General features: G+C 46.3%; 1 protein-coding gene across 2 annotated transcripts in view; it reads right to left on the bottom strand.

Moving 5' to 3' along the window:
- Positions 1–14,061, bottom strand: part of Ppp1r21 (protein phosphatase 1, regulatory subunit 21) — a 69,161-nt gene extending 55,100 nt beyond the window's left edge. The window contains exons 1-2 of one of the 2 annotated variants that reach the window (NM_001271305.1): positions 13,882–14,061; positions 1,064–1,132 (exon numbers count right to left, since the gene is read on the bottom strand). In NM_001271305.1, the coding sequence (NP_001258234.1) occupies positions 1,064–1,132; positions 13,882–13,938 (126 nt within the window). In that variant the 5' untranslated portion in view covers positions 13,939–14,061. The remainder of the gene's footprint in view (positions 1–1,063; positions 1,133–13,881) is intronic. The other variant, XM_008764482.4, reaches the window with a different exon arrangement.
- Positions 14,062–15,371: the final 1,310 nt, after the last annotated feature.

Below are 15,371 nucleotides of genomic sequence, written 5' to 3' on the forward strand. Positions count from 1 at the left end.
GGCGCAAGTCCAACAAAATCAATCAGAGGACACCCCAACACTTGTGGCTAGCCGGCTGGCAAACGGCCAGTAGCAACTACTATGACCTCAGAAGGAGCACAGTGAGAAGTCATTTCGTTACATTGTTGCTACCGCGTCCCGCTAGTGGAATGAAGCTCCAAATGTGCTAACCACTCAGGAGCTTCAGAAGCTGTCTGTCTAAGGCCCAGTTTCTGCTGCAGGGATGACAGCACTACAGAGTTGCTGGAAACAAGAAGATAACAGTGTAGTAATGTGCTCCGTACGATGCCTAGAAGTGGTGATGCTCAGAGAGAGAAGTAAATATCCCAGGATCACGACCATAACCACCCACAAAGTCCCACCAACACAGCGGTACCACAAGACCAGCATCAGGAGCAGCCACACAAAGCAGGCCACTTGAGACACTTCGCCAGTAGTAGGTTTAAACATTAGGAACGTCAGTGATCATTTCATCAAAGGCTTCAGGAAAGATCCATGCCCTACAATTATTACTCTCTCCATTCAAAACTATCACAGGTCGGCATTCATCATATGCCAGACAGATTGTACAGAGGGAAGTCCTTCCCAACCCCACTATGCCTCAGTTAAGACAGGTGCTGATAGTGAACGAGCCGCTCAGGCAGTGTGTGCATGTCAGGCCGGTCACCACTGCCAAACTGAAGGCCACAGTAGAGGAGCCAGAGTCACACATTGCACTTTCATTAGGGCAGACCACCGGGCACCGGGGATGCAAACACAGACATGGCCGCTCAGAGGGCTGCCTGGAGACAGCAGACAGAAAGCTGCCCTCATCCACATGGATTTGACTCCGCAAAGACCTTGAGCTACACAAGAAATGCACTAAATAAAGCCAGTATTGTCGTACAATTGTTTTGCTGAGGAGACAGAATATGCATGTGTCAGCGTGAAGGGAGCTAGACACAGGGAACACTCCTGTCATTCCTACCCTAGTCAATCAGTGTCAAGACCAGGACTTTACCCCTAAACCACCTGCTTTCCAGTCGTGGAGCAACCTCAGCTACTCCAGCTTCCCGCTGCTTACCTTTAGAGCAGCAGAGCTGGCCTGCTCATCCACAACACCTTTCTTCAGGACCTGATTCTGAGCTCGAAGCTGAAAACAGAAAGCAGTAATTACTTTTAAAATACAGCAAACACTTACAGAAAGAACATGCAGTTACTTCATAATGAAAACTTTACATTGAATAACTAAATATCCTCTCACATTCTATATACATTCTTCTGTACACACACACACACACACACACACACACACACACACACACACTCGTGTGGAAACAAGCACTATTTGCCCCAAAGGGGCAAACATTTAATAACTTGTCACCTGGAACAGAGAAGGTGAGCCCTCCGGTGACATAAACCCCTAGAAATGTGCAGAAGCCCAGTGGCAGGCAGAGTGCTTGCCTGAGGTAAGTCTGGGGGTTTATTTAAAAGATAGATAAGTAAATAATAAAACCCAGGTCTCCTGGCTTTGAGTATGTCATTCTTTATATGTTTTCATATTCTCTATAAGCCATGGTCCTGAATTTAAAAGGATACAATAGAAGAGAAAGTGTGGGGCTGTATAGATGGCACAGTGGTTAGAACACTGACTGCTCTTCCAGAGGACCTGAGTTCAATTCCCAGCATCCAGGTTCTGGATCCCAGTTTCAGCACATCCAACATCCTCTTCCGGCCTCTATGGTTCCTGTATACCTGAGTCTTCATGCCACAGACACATACATGCAGGCAAACACTCATACATATAAAATAAATCCACATAAAATAAAAGCTCAAAATAAAAAGAGAAAATGCCATTTTATTGAACATTTGGAACAGCTTCATTAGACACAAGGCAGCAAATGACAGAACAAGATGTGAGCAGAGTGTAGAGCAAGAAGACTCATCGGACCTGGTGCCCGATGGTGGACAGACCACCACCGTCATCACCTGATGACCTGCCTCAGGAATGGTAGGCCTTTATCAGCCGTCAGCTGACGCACGCTCAGTTTTAAAAGTAACAGTAGCTCCAAACCCCTACACACACACACACACACACACACACACACACACACACACACACACACGCGCGCGCGCGCGCACACACACAGTAGCTCTCCAAACCCCCTCTACACACACACGTGCACACACACACACACACACACAGAGTCAATAAAGTACTTGCCTTGCAAAAACAAGGACATGAATTCATATTTTTATTATTGTTGCTCTTTGGGTTTTCTCGTTTTGTTTTGTTGTTTGTTTTTTAAGGCAGGCATGGTGACTATGAGAGTTGAAACAGGTACATCTCTGGGGCTTGCTGACCAGTCTGAGAAGTAAAACTGAGTTTGTTCTTTGGCCCTTATGCACACACACACACACACACACACACAGACACACACACACAGACACACACACAGACACACACACACAGACACACACACAGACACACACACGCACACACACACGCGCACACACACGCGCGCGCACACACAGACACACACACACAGACACACACACAGACACACACACGCACACACACGCACACGCCCCTCTACTCGCACTGCATCCCAGTGCCTTCCATGTGTGACACTGCTCACAGTCCTCACCTCCACTTTAGAGGCATCGAGGCACAGAACAGCAAGGGTTCTGGTGCTGAGATCAGGCCCGGCCGGCAGTTCTGACTGTTCTAATGCCAGCTAGACAATGCCAGCTACTGTTTTAATGAGCTTTTGAGATAAAAATGGGCTGTAAAATGGACCTTCTGCTTGTAAAATGAGATAGAATTTGAGCCTCTTCCCCAAAGCTATTTTTTAAAATATATGTATAACTGTACTACGTGTTTGTGTGTGTGTGTGTGTGTGTGTGTGTGTGTGTGTGTACCAGCAAACAACTTGCAGGAGTCTTTCTCCCTCCCCCAACTTCCTCCTCCTCCTCCCCTCCTCTCCCCTTCCCTTCCCTCCCCTCTTGTTCCATGGTAAGAAGTAAATCTTCCCAGTGAGAAAGACTGCACACAGGTAAGTGTGAACATATGACTTAAATATGGCTGAAGCAAGGGACTGACAGGCTAATACCCTGGAGCTCAACCCAGACACTGAATGACTATGCTCTCCTCTGAGAAACTGAAATAGGATAACTTTATCTATGAGCTTAAAAAAATCTATTTCACCAGGTATTCCCATTCATGGATCCCATAACCTGAATGGCTGAGGATCTAGGGAAACTTGGGCTACACAGAAAGTTTGAGGCCGGACTAGTCTACAGGAAGACCTTACCTCAAATTAATGAATTAGTTAAAATTCTGCATAGCTCAGATCTGTCTCCTTAGGAGAATAGAAGTGACAGTGACAATTTTCTGTGCCAAGAAAGTGGGAATATTGAATGCTGAATCTTCATGGGATATTTAAAATAAAACAGAAAGTTTACCATTAGAATGAAGAGACAGGCATCTTTGGCTTCTCCAGTTAGGAAGTGAAGAATCACAGTTCAGAGCTACAACAGGAAGCAGATCTAAATAGTGCCCCTCCCCATTTAGTAGGCAATAGAAACGGGGTCTTCACTTAGACTTCTGAGCTCCAGCAACATGGGTGAACACATCTTCCCTATCCCCTTCCTTCTAAGGACACCAAGAGAACCATATAAGAAGCCGGCATCAGAACACAGAGCAACAGTGTTCACAGATGGGAGGAGAGACCTTAGCATCAGCATGGATTTAAACAGCCTGCTCTTTAAGGTGTGTTTATTAGTTTGCACATGCATGGCATTGTTCTAATGCTGCAACCTTTTAAGTTATTTTCATTGCTACTTCATAACTGTAATTTTGCTAGTGTTACGAATTGCAATATAAATATCTGTGTTTTCGATGGTCTAGGTGACCCCTGTGGAAGAGCCAAGACAAGGTTAAGAACCATGTTCTGAAGAATATGAGAAAGAGAACAGGAAACATCTGGCTATTATTTAAAAACAATTCAAAATTTGCCAGAGGCGGTGACTCACACTGGGAATCCCAACACTACAAGGCTGAGGCAGGAAAACTGCCTTGAATTTGGGGCCAGTCTTTTACCTTTCATATAATAGTGAGTTCAAGGCCAGCCTAAGTGAGCTACAGTGTGAGACTTTGTCTCAAAAACAGAATTTTAGGACTGGAAAGATGCCATGCAATCAGGAATGAGTCCAGACCCCAATGTGCACACAAAAAGCCAGGCACTGTGCACATAACAAGCCAGGTACTGTGCACATAACAAGCCAGGTACTGTGCACATAACAAGCCAGGTACTGTGCACATAACAAGCCAGGCACTGTGCACACGACGAACCGGGCACTGTGCACACGACAAGCCAGGCACTGTGCACACAACAAGCCAGGCACTGTGCACACAACAAGCCAGACACTGTGCACACAACAGGCCAGGCACTGTGCACACAACAGGCCAGGCACTGTGCACACGACAAGCCGGGCACTGTGCACACAACAAGCCGGGCACTGTGCACACAACAGGCCGGGCACTGTGCACACAACAGGCCGGGCACTGTGCACACAACAGGCCGGGCACTGTGCACACAACAGGCCGGGCACTGTGCACACGACAGGCCGGGCACTGTGCACACGACAGGCCGGGCACTGTGCACACGACAGGCCAGGCACTGTGCACACGACAGGCCAGGCACTGTGCACACGACAGGCTGGCACTGTGCACACGACAAGCCGGGCACTGTGCACACAACAAGCCGGGCACTGTGCACACAACAAGCCGGGCACTGTGCACACAACAGGCCAGGCACTGTGAACACAACAAGCCAGGCACTGTGCACACAACAGGCCAGGCACTGTGCACATGACAAGCCAGGCACCCATGCACACTGTAACCCCAATCTAAGGGAGGGTCACAGAAGAATGACCGTGGCTTCCTGGTTCCATTCAGCTGAGGAAATGTAAGCCTTAAGTTCAGGGGGAGACACTGTCTCCAAGGGATAAGTGGAGAGAAGCCTAGGACAACTGATGTCCTCTTTTGCTCCCCGAGCTAGCATCTGCTCACACATGTACACATACATATACAGATATACAGACATAGATGTCCTAAAATATAAATAATTGAAAAGGAAAGATGAAGTACTTTAAGATAATTTAGGAATGGTGTACTTTTTTGCTTTTTTTTTTAGTGTAGGCACATTTTTGTTAAGAGGCTGGAGAGATGACTCAGCAGTGGCTGCTCCTCCAGAGGATCCCAGCCTGATTCCCAGGACCCATGTCATGTGACAGTCATAACTACCTAAACTCCAGTTCCCAGAGGAGGTGACACCCGCTGGCCTCCAAGGGTACCCAGACGTAATGACATTCACTCACATAGACAAATACATAAGATATTTAGAAATAAAATTATTAAAAATTGAATTTTTAAAGGACTTAGCAAACAAAAGGATGAGATCCAAACAACTGCTACCTAATTTGAGGTTGTTTTGGAATGCAACCATACTTCCGTATTTGTGTACCACACGAAGAGATGGGCAATTGCAAGAGAATCTTACAGCATCTTAGAACTAAATTATTTACTAGATAGCTCCTTACAGAAAAACCTGGTGGCCTCTGCGCTAACAGAAGAGCACTATCTCAATATTGACTTTCATTGTGTAGATTCAGTACGTCACCCCCGAGGACAATGCTATTCATCTGGTAGAATGAAACCTTACCAATTGGGCATCATGGAGTCCAGGCTGGCCAGGAACTTGTCTGTAACTGAACATGGCCTTGAACTCCTGATCCTGCAGCCTCTGCCTCCCAGCACTGGGATTAGCGCACCCACTTCAGTCTTTAGGCATCACTCTGACCGCTGTTCTGACTGCAGTATAGCACACTCTGTGTGGTGTTTATAAGCTCCTAGTGACTGCTTTAAAGTCTATCGGCCTTCACCTCTACTGAACTCACCACTTCCTGGTCCATCAGAATGGCAGAAAAAAATTAAAATATAGTCCAATCTTACCACTCATTTCTAAGGTATAGTGAAGAGTATTTAGAACAAACTGAATAGCCCAATTTGTTAAAGGGGGGACCTTTCAAGCAACTCTGTGGATTCTTATCTCACCAATTACGACAACAACAAAAGCAAACAAAAAAACCTGGCTTTTCCTTTTGGAAACACTGCTTGCTAAACTGGCAACTCAAGTAGTGAAACTCATCACCGAACTCCCCATTAGGGATGTGTATGTAGAAGGCCACTGAGAACAGCTGGTGCTGAACTTCTCTAACTGAAGCTGCCCTGCACACCAGCAGCTGCCAGGGGCTGCTTGTTGAGCCAGCACCCTGATACCTATGCTCAGTCTGGCCTTCAGAATCCAGCTTCCTCCTCTCCCATAGTCAACACTGAGAGGAGGTGACTGCAGCTGTTTCTGTTTTCGATAGTTTTGTGACTGCCATCCAGACTGTGACACTTCCAGGGACAGGTATGGGGACTGATTCACAGTGATGCGACTGAGAAGCAACTGCTCTGGTGTCTCCAGTGCACAGAAAGTGACCCTGAAAGATCACTGGTTCTAAGCAGCAACAGCTCTTCTGTGCCACAGGGTGGAGGGTCAGGACCATTCCTGCCCCTCCACAGTCCTTTGGACCTCTCCTCACTGCCCACCCAGTGCCTAGCTCTTCGTCCCTGGGGCAAGCCAACCCCATCAGTTCCGGGAGGCTGCTCTTGACTTCTGGCCATACTTCTGCCATAATCTTTTCCCAACCACAACCCGAGGCCCACAGTGAGCTTGCTCCTTGGTTCCTTTGGTACTTAGGAGTAACAAGATGAGTTTGTTTGTGTTTTGTCTTAATTTTACTTTTCTAAAGTTGGAAAGTCTACAGTTACTAATGCATGTATATTTCTGTCCCATATCCAACATGTCAATTTAAACTTCTTCATGAGAGAAACTATGTAATTCCTGCTCATGACAAAAAAATCAGTGCCATGGATAGAGAAAGAGCTCAATAAATGATTAGCTAATTATTCAAATAAAAATAACACACAAAGGGTGTCTAATGCAATGGCAGGAGAGACTGACATCACGTACACAGGCCTTCCCAAGATACTTCTCCATGTCCTGTTGAGGAAAGAGCCCTCGAACGCCTGGGGCCTAACTACCAATCAGCTTCAGCCCTTGGTCAGGCCTAAGACACAGGTGCTCCTCTTGGGCAGTAAACCAGCTCTGTTCCCCTCATGTCACTCCAGCAATCTCTGTTTGGATCACAGGCCCAAGACCAGGGGTGTGTGACTTTACAACCACGATGTCTACAAGACATTGACGGAAGGAGAAACAAATTATGCACACCCTTTTCCCATCTAAACCTAACCACCATCTGCATTAGAACCATTCTTACATGGCTATTTCATGCAGTATATGTGCTGACATTTACAAATGGTTTACAACCCTATAAAATGAACTTTAAATATACAGTTTTCTTCAACCCAAACAATGTGTATAAGGGCCAACCCTGAACCTCACCATAACCTCAATTCAGTTTCTGAATATGAAAGCTGTCTGCAGGTTCTAGCTACAGTGTCTAGCCAGGACTGTCCATCCCTAAAACTCCATCCAGTTCTGAAACATTCTAACCTGGTACCAATATCTGCTGGTCTTTCTCTCAGACAGTTCTACCACAGGAAGTGGGGACAGGGGCAGACCGCAAACTGTGGATCACTGAGTAGCAGGGGTTATTTTGCCATTGATAAAGGAAAAGCCTCCTCTCAGGTATGCCTTCAAATAGAATCCTTTCTTCTGGCCCTGCCTTCATGAAAGAAAATTAGCTAAGACCAAAGTCCTCCCCCAAAGCTTGCAGGTTAGCAAGCAACTAGAGGGAGAGTCAGCTCAGCCAGAGGAAAACAATCTGCCAGACCTTGTCTTTCGAGAACAACAGTTCTCAACCTGTGGGTCTCAACCCCTTTGGGGGGGGTCACATAATCCTGCATATCAGACATTTATATTATGATTCATAATGGTAGCAAAATTAGTTATGAAGTAGTAATGGAATAATTTTATGGTTGGGGGGTCACCACAACATGAGGAGCTCTATTAAAGTGTAACAGCACTAGGAAGGCTGAACATAACTCTTGGTCTTCATACAGCTAGGACGGCAACTTGGAAGGAAACCCCAGGCCTCACCCGGACCTAGTAGGCCAGACCTGCAGGTTAGAGAGGTCTGCCGACTGATACACAAGGCGCTGAACCAGGGTCTCAATGAGCAACGTCCAACAGGGTAGCCACGAGCCATGTGCAGCCTTGTTAATTACTCCAGATTAAATACAATGCAAAGTTCAATGTAAATGTAAATACAATGTAAATACAATGTAAAGCTCAGCCTTGCTAGCCTCATTCTTTAGTCCGAATCCTCTGTACATGGGGCCAGTGAGATGGCTCAGTTAGTAAGGTCACTGGTTACTAAAACTGAAAACCCAAACTCCATCAGAGAAATCCACACGGTAGAGGGAGAGAACCGAAACCCACAAGTTGTCCTCTGACCTCCGCACATCCATGGTGGCACACGCATGTGTATCTGTGCACATACATGTGCATGTGCGTGCACTCACACACTGACACATACACATAAGTTAATTTCCACACGTGGATGCCCTACTAAAGAGCAAAGAAAAAGAAGGCCGCCCTTCTAATGCAAAGTTCTACCCACAGCATTGAACACAGACCTGCCCCACTTTGGCTGTTGAAATCCACACATCAGGAATAAAGAAAACTGGTACTCAATTTCCACGCAATCTGGACCAAGCCTATTTCTCTTGGAGCTGGTGAGTCATCAGGCTCCGCCAGGCCCCATCACCTGCAAAGCAAACTGGATCAAACTGGCCCTTCCCCAAGTAGCTCTGAAAAGTTCCCAAAGGCCATCTGTCTTCATAAATAGATCCTTTAATTGCAAAATAAACTGCTAGGGAATAAAACAGGCTCCCACCGGTTTGTAAGACAACAAAGAGAGGCCTGAAAAGACTGTCTTTACCTGAACAAAGGCTACTTTACAGATAGCGTCCTTTCAAAGATGATTGTCAAAGTTTATCCTCAAAGTTTATCACATGCTCAGGCTTAGGTATTAAGTGACCCCTAAAGGTTCACACATAAAGGCTGGGGTCTAGTGTAGCCCCGGTTTGGCTTTTGTTGCTATTGTTGTTGGATTTGGTTTTGTTTGTTTGCTTGCTTGTTTTGTTCTTTGGGGAGGTATGGGGCAAAGATAATTAAGTGTGAGGTTCCCAGGCTACTAGGGCCGTCAGATTCTTCCTTCAGCCATGCTCCTAGAGTGACGCCTGCATCTGCACTCATTTGCTAGGAGGAGTCAAGAGGTGCTCACTCTGAGCCTGCACCACTCTACTCTCTGGATGCTGACCCTCCAAGAGAGTGAGCTAAATAAACCTTTGTACGAGTCACTTGCTCCCTCAGGAACTCTGCTGTGGCAACACAAGTGTACAAGTAGTGTATTCCAATCACAGAGGTTTACCACAGCACAGAGGGCTGGGCCATTTCAGATCCCATGGGTTCAGGGAGAACTCTGGGGTCTGCATTTCTAACCCTTCCCTAGATGGTGTCGCTGATGGGAACTAGGGCTCAGACTCTGCAGGAGAGCATTAACACCACCAGGATCCTGAAACTGGCTCACGCACATAATCCATGGTGCCGGGCAAAGGTGGTCTCTCAAGGAGAGCAAGCTGAGGTAAAATGAGACATACCAGAGAGCTGGGAAGGCAACCAGAAACGCTGAGAACTGTGTGGTCTTTTATTTTTCATGTATACTGTGGCAACTGGAGCCTTCACTAGGTTTCCTCCACGTCTCGAAGAAGCAGCTTGCAATTTTACCTGCTCACTTCAAAATCCCTCTGGAAACCAACCTAGATCTTTTCCTTCCCAAAAACAACTGAAGCTGAAATCTTAAAAGTCTCCAGTGACCTCCACTGCCCAAACCATTTGCACTGACCTCCTAACCTTTGTTTTAACAACCCGTTTACCTTTCAGCTTTCAGATTCTCTGCCAATTCAGTTAGCTCTTATCTAACTACATTCTCATCTCTTTTTACAGTTATTTTGTTGTGTTCAAAGCTCACAGGGGAGGAACTCAAACCCCAGCCGCAACAGAGGAACTACCAGCAACTGATAAGTGTCGGGGAGGGAGAGTTGATTTCCTCTGGGGGAGTGGATCCTGGGAGGCTGCTGGGGCTCCAGTAGATGGCCCCAAACCATGTGCATGCAGGCAGCTCTAATGTGAGGACTCAAAAGAAGACATGAACTACAAGGGGGATATGTTGTGGGATCAGGGGGAAAAGATCAAGGAAGTGAGGTAGATATGGTCTACACACACTGCACACACATATGAAATCATCAATGAGTAAAAAATATCCTAAAGTCTGGTGTGGCGGCACATGCCTTTAATCACAGCACTTAGGAGGCAGAAGCAGGAGCATCTCTGAGTTCTAGGCCAGCCTGGTCTACAGAGTGAGTTCCAGGACAGGCAGGACTACACAGGGGAAAAAAAGTTGTCTTGAAAAACCAATAATAATTAATTAATTAAAGTTTAAAAAATACTGTAATCTTCAGCATTTTCGTCATTGAGAACTTTACCATTCCCCAATCTCTCTGAATACTCCCATAGTTTACTACTGTCTGTGTTCATCTTGATTCTTTCCAAAATTAATGCCATTCTTGGGGGGAAAAACAAAACTTCTCAGAAAAATATCTGCCCGTGTTATTGAATAAGGAAGGCCTTCCCCAAACACAGGCTGAGGTCTGCTCTGAAGGGATTAAGAGGAATGCAAACGTTCCTGGTTCAGGAATCAATCGTGCCTGCTTCTCTCCTTTAATATATCAATAGTAAAGCTTCTCCCTTAGCACAGAACAGTACAGGTGCACTTCAGTATCTGCCCATGGTCTGTGCACCAAGGAAGGGAAGTAAAAGGTAAAATATCTCTTCCATGGCACAAGGCTATCAAAGGTAAAGATCTAATCTAGAAACTGTTTTACACTACAGCTGACAGGAAATAAAACAACAGGAAGTCCTTGACCAGTGTCTGTTGTCTGTCTGTTTTTGTATGTGTGAACATGCAAGTAAGCAGACACACATGTATGTGAGTGTGTGTGTAAGAGTGTGTGTGTGTGTGTGTGTGTGTGTGTGTGTGTGTGTGTGTGTGTTGTGTTTGAGACTTGGTCTTACATTATTATAGCACAGGCTGGCCTGGAATTCTCTATGTAGCTAAAGCTGGTCCACATAAAGATCTCACAGCAATGCCCCTGCCTCAGGTTTGAGTCACCTCACCCAGTCTTTGTTTCTATGTTCAGAAATGTCTGTGACAGTGGAGACAAAAGAATGAGAACGAATCTGGTCCAAGGGGAGATGAGCCCAAGTCCAGCAGACGTCTTAGCTTCTTCTCCCTGACACATCACTCCTACAGGTGTTCTCCACACCCACACCCTCACACTCTCCAAGTTCATCTTTATGGAACATTTTAATGAACTAATCTTTGCCACCATTTTAAGCAAGTTTAATGCCAGTAAGTGTCCAGCAATTATTCTCAGTATCAACTCAAGCTAACATATAAACCAGGCAACTTTAGCATGATCTGCGTCCCTAAATTCCAAGTCTATATCTTTAAGACGCCCATTTGCTCCACATGGCCTTCCTTGGTTAGTGGCAATCACAATCCTTCACCTCAAAACTGTCAAACTCTGAGTCTTCCCTTATTCACCGAGTCCCGAAGTAAGACCAGAGGACAAACAGTTCATACACTGTTCATATCTTTCCTGAGCCCAGTGCTATGAACAAAGCAGGCCTTCAAAGCAGGTAAGCTAAAAAACATATTGTTACATCAAAACTCCTGAATGCAGCTTCTCCATTCCAGTTCTGAACTTTACTTAGGCCTACATTTTCTTCCCACTGTGGTCCAACAACCTAATCTCTACTCCAACCTATCTATCATATGCCTACTAATTTCCTTCCAAAGAGTGATATTACTCCCTTAGTAAGAGAGACCTTTGGAAGCTGGCAAGATGGTTGGTTCAACCATTAATGGCACTTGTTACCAATCCTGATCTCAGTTCAGTCCCTGGAACCTACATGGTAGAGAAAAAAAAAAAAAAATCAACTCCCAAAAGCTGTCCCCTCCTCCTCACCATCACCACCATTACCCTCCCCCAAACACACACACACATACACACACAGTAATAGATGAATGGATGGATGGATGGATGGATGGATGGATGGATGGACAAATGGACAGGTTGATAGAAGGGTTTCTTCGACTTTCCCGTTGCACACATCTTATCTGAAGGGGTTTTCACAACAGCAAACACAGGCTAATCTCTTTACATGGAAAGCTTTCTCCATCTCCCTTCCTACTTTACCCTCACTCAATGACCCTCCTCTGGGCTGCACTGACCATCACTTGTTACACCATATCATAATTTCAGGCCACACTTTAACAGTCTATTAAAGGCGATTGTGTGGCCTGAACTCTGGCTCTCACCTGAGCCTGGCACACCGCGTGTGGGGTACACATAATAGCATGAGTTTGTTGAACACATTTACATACCTAAAAGAATAAAACCTTTCGATGTCTTTTAGTACTTCAGGAGGTGATATCATTATTTCCGCACAGCGGCCACTGCTCTGAGCACTTCTGGAACTACTCACTGGCCATTTGGAACCGCCTTTCAAAACTGTTTACCCTCCAGAGATGGAAATCAGTCCCCTTGCTTTATATGCATGAAACATTTTCAACCAAAAATAGTAGAGGCAAATTTTGGCACTGCCATCCTCCACCCACTCTCTTTCATCATATGGAACTGTTCCAAACTTCTGGCTTCAAACAAGGGAATCCTCCCCAAAAGACAATGCACTATCTCAGACACTGAGCCACAGAAGCCTAAGAGGATTTCAAATGGAAATAGAAAGTCGACAATGGCAGGGTGAATGGGCTAAGCAGAGCCTCATAAAGGCTCCCATCTAATGCTGAAGACTGAAGAGTTTCATTTCTTTACACATTTCACTTTTCCTTCCCAAACACATGCCTAATAAAATCATAAAGGGGAGTGCACACTGCCTTTTCTAAATTAGAAGAGGTGCTAAATCTTTTCATTGGTTCTGTGAACGCCAAGGTAAGTGAAAATTAAACAGGACTACTGATTTCCAACGGCGTGAGGTTCTGCTTTAATAACTTCATTAGACTATTCTTAAGGCAGAAAACCCTACCCAGGAACTGCACCACCCTTGTCCAAGAGAAAGGTTTCACCATTTGAAAGACTGACACTTCAGAAGGCTGTTTTGAATGATTCTGTATGTAAGGAGAACCTGCTGTGTGCACTGCCCCGTTCCAGGTAAGGATAGAACAAGTGAAAAGGAAACCAGCCTCACCACCCAAGCTGTCAAAATCAGTGGAGACAACATCCTATTCTAAAACACCAGTCCCGATGAGGCAGTTTACCCTCCCAAACTGGTGTGGAGGTAGATAAGTCCCTTTATCCTTAAAGCATCCCCAAAGGAAGGGTAATCTCCCCCACCATTGGGCTGGGCAAACTGAGGAAGCAGAGAGCAAAGGGTGGTCCCACATTCCTCTCTTCCCCTCAGGCTAGCACCAAGGGCTGAGTCCTGGATTTCTGTCATTCCATTTCTAAGCCTGCTGGTCCAGCGAGAAGGAAGACTCAAACTCCAGCTCCCTTCTGCAGAGACGCACACGGACCCAGACACCGCCCGGCCCTATCTCCATGGAGCTGCAGGTGGAGGCATCGTAATGGTGGAAGCAAGAGGTGGAGAGGAGATCCCTCAGCATCCCCCACCGTCCCAAATCGCTGCCATGGCTAACCGAGGCCGCAGGGCCAGGGACCCCTGTCTCCCCACCCACGATGGGTACCTTCGAGTACTCCTGAGCCAGCTTCTGGTACTTCCCCTGCAACTCTGCGGAGGCCATGGCCTCCCCCGCCCCGTCCAGGCCTGGCCGCCCGGGCTGCTGAGCCCCGCCCCCCGCCCCCAACCCCACACTTGCTCCTGGGCAGGGCTCAGCCAGCTTCTGCAGCTCCGCCGCCGCGCCTCCTCCTCCACTTCCGGGTTTCCAGGCGGGAGGAAGGCGGAGCGGTCCCAGGGGCGGGGCGACCACCGTGGGCGGGGCAACGTCTTGACATCACCGCCCCACCCTCTGGTGCTTCAGTTCACGCATGTGCGGCCTCGCCGATATGCTTGTGCGGTTCCTTTGCTCGGCCTGTGGCCCGGGACGCCATCTTGGAAGAGGCATCAAGATGGCGACCAGCTTCTGGGCCAGCCAGAATCAAGCGGGAGGAGAATGAGTGCATACGGAATGGATAGAACACCGAGGAGAGAGACAGGGGGTGCAAGGAGAACCGGAAGGAGAAACATTCTAAGAGCATCAAGAATTCTGGCTACCTGGTTCCCATAGCAACCGCCTGGAGTCAGTTGGTTGCATCTTTCAAGAGGAGCCTGGAAGCTTGTTTTCTGCTGTCTCGTTCATTATCTGCCTTCTACATATTTATAACGTTTGCCCTTCTCCCCTTCTCCCCTTCTCAGATCAGAAAACCTTTGTTGTCGTACTCAAATGCCATATGCCCACTCCTGACCCTTATTCATACATCAGAACATTTTCAGTGATAAAAAGCCACTAGGAAATTTTTGAGAATTTCTACCACACATTCATGTGTAAAGAACATTAATTTTTTTTTATTTTCAAAGGCTAAACTAGATAGCTTGAGATATCTTATGATGAAAATCTGTCTCACCTTTTTCATTTAAAATATTTTTGACAGTTCTGTTAGGGATTAATGTAGGTGTAGCATTGAAGTATTTCTTGATAGAATAATATGAATGAATAAAAATATGTTGAGTTATGACAGCTGAAACTAATGAACTACATTTGTACACACACACATATACATGTTAAACGTAGTAACTAAATTGCACTGGATGCAGCTGTGTAATCCTTTAATCTTAGTACTTAGTTTTTATTTTGTTTTTTTTTGGGGGGGCTGCAGCAAACTTTATTGATGGTATTCAAGAGAGTAGGGAGGGCTCCAGAGGCCCCTCCTGTTATTATGGGGGTCTGGGATGGAAATTTTGAGGGAGATGTTCAGTGTTGCGTGCTGACTTGGGATGGAGACTCTTCAGCAACTGAGGGCCTCTCTCTTGCTCTCAGTGTCCTTCCTGGGGTAGGTGGTCCAGTGTTTCTTACTCCTTGGAGGCCATGTAGGCCACGAGGTCCAACACCCTGTTGCTGTAGCCGTGTGTTCACTGTCATACCAGGAAATGAGCTTTACAAAGTTGTCATTGAGAACAATGCCAGCCCCAATATCAAAGGTAGAAGAGTGGGAATTAATGTTGAAGTCACAGGAGACA

The sequence above is a fragment of the Rattus norvegicus genome, chromosome 6, assembly GCF_036323735.1.
Source record: "Rattus norvegicus strain BN/NHsdMcwi chromosome 6, GRCr8, whole genome shotgun sequence".
In the NCBI taxonomy this organism is placed as follows: Eukaryota; Metazoa; Chordata; class Mammalia; order Rodentia; family Muridae; genus Rattus; species Rattus norvegicus.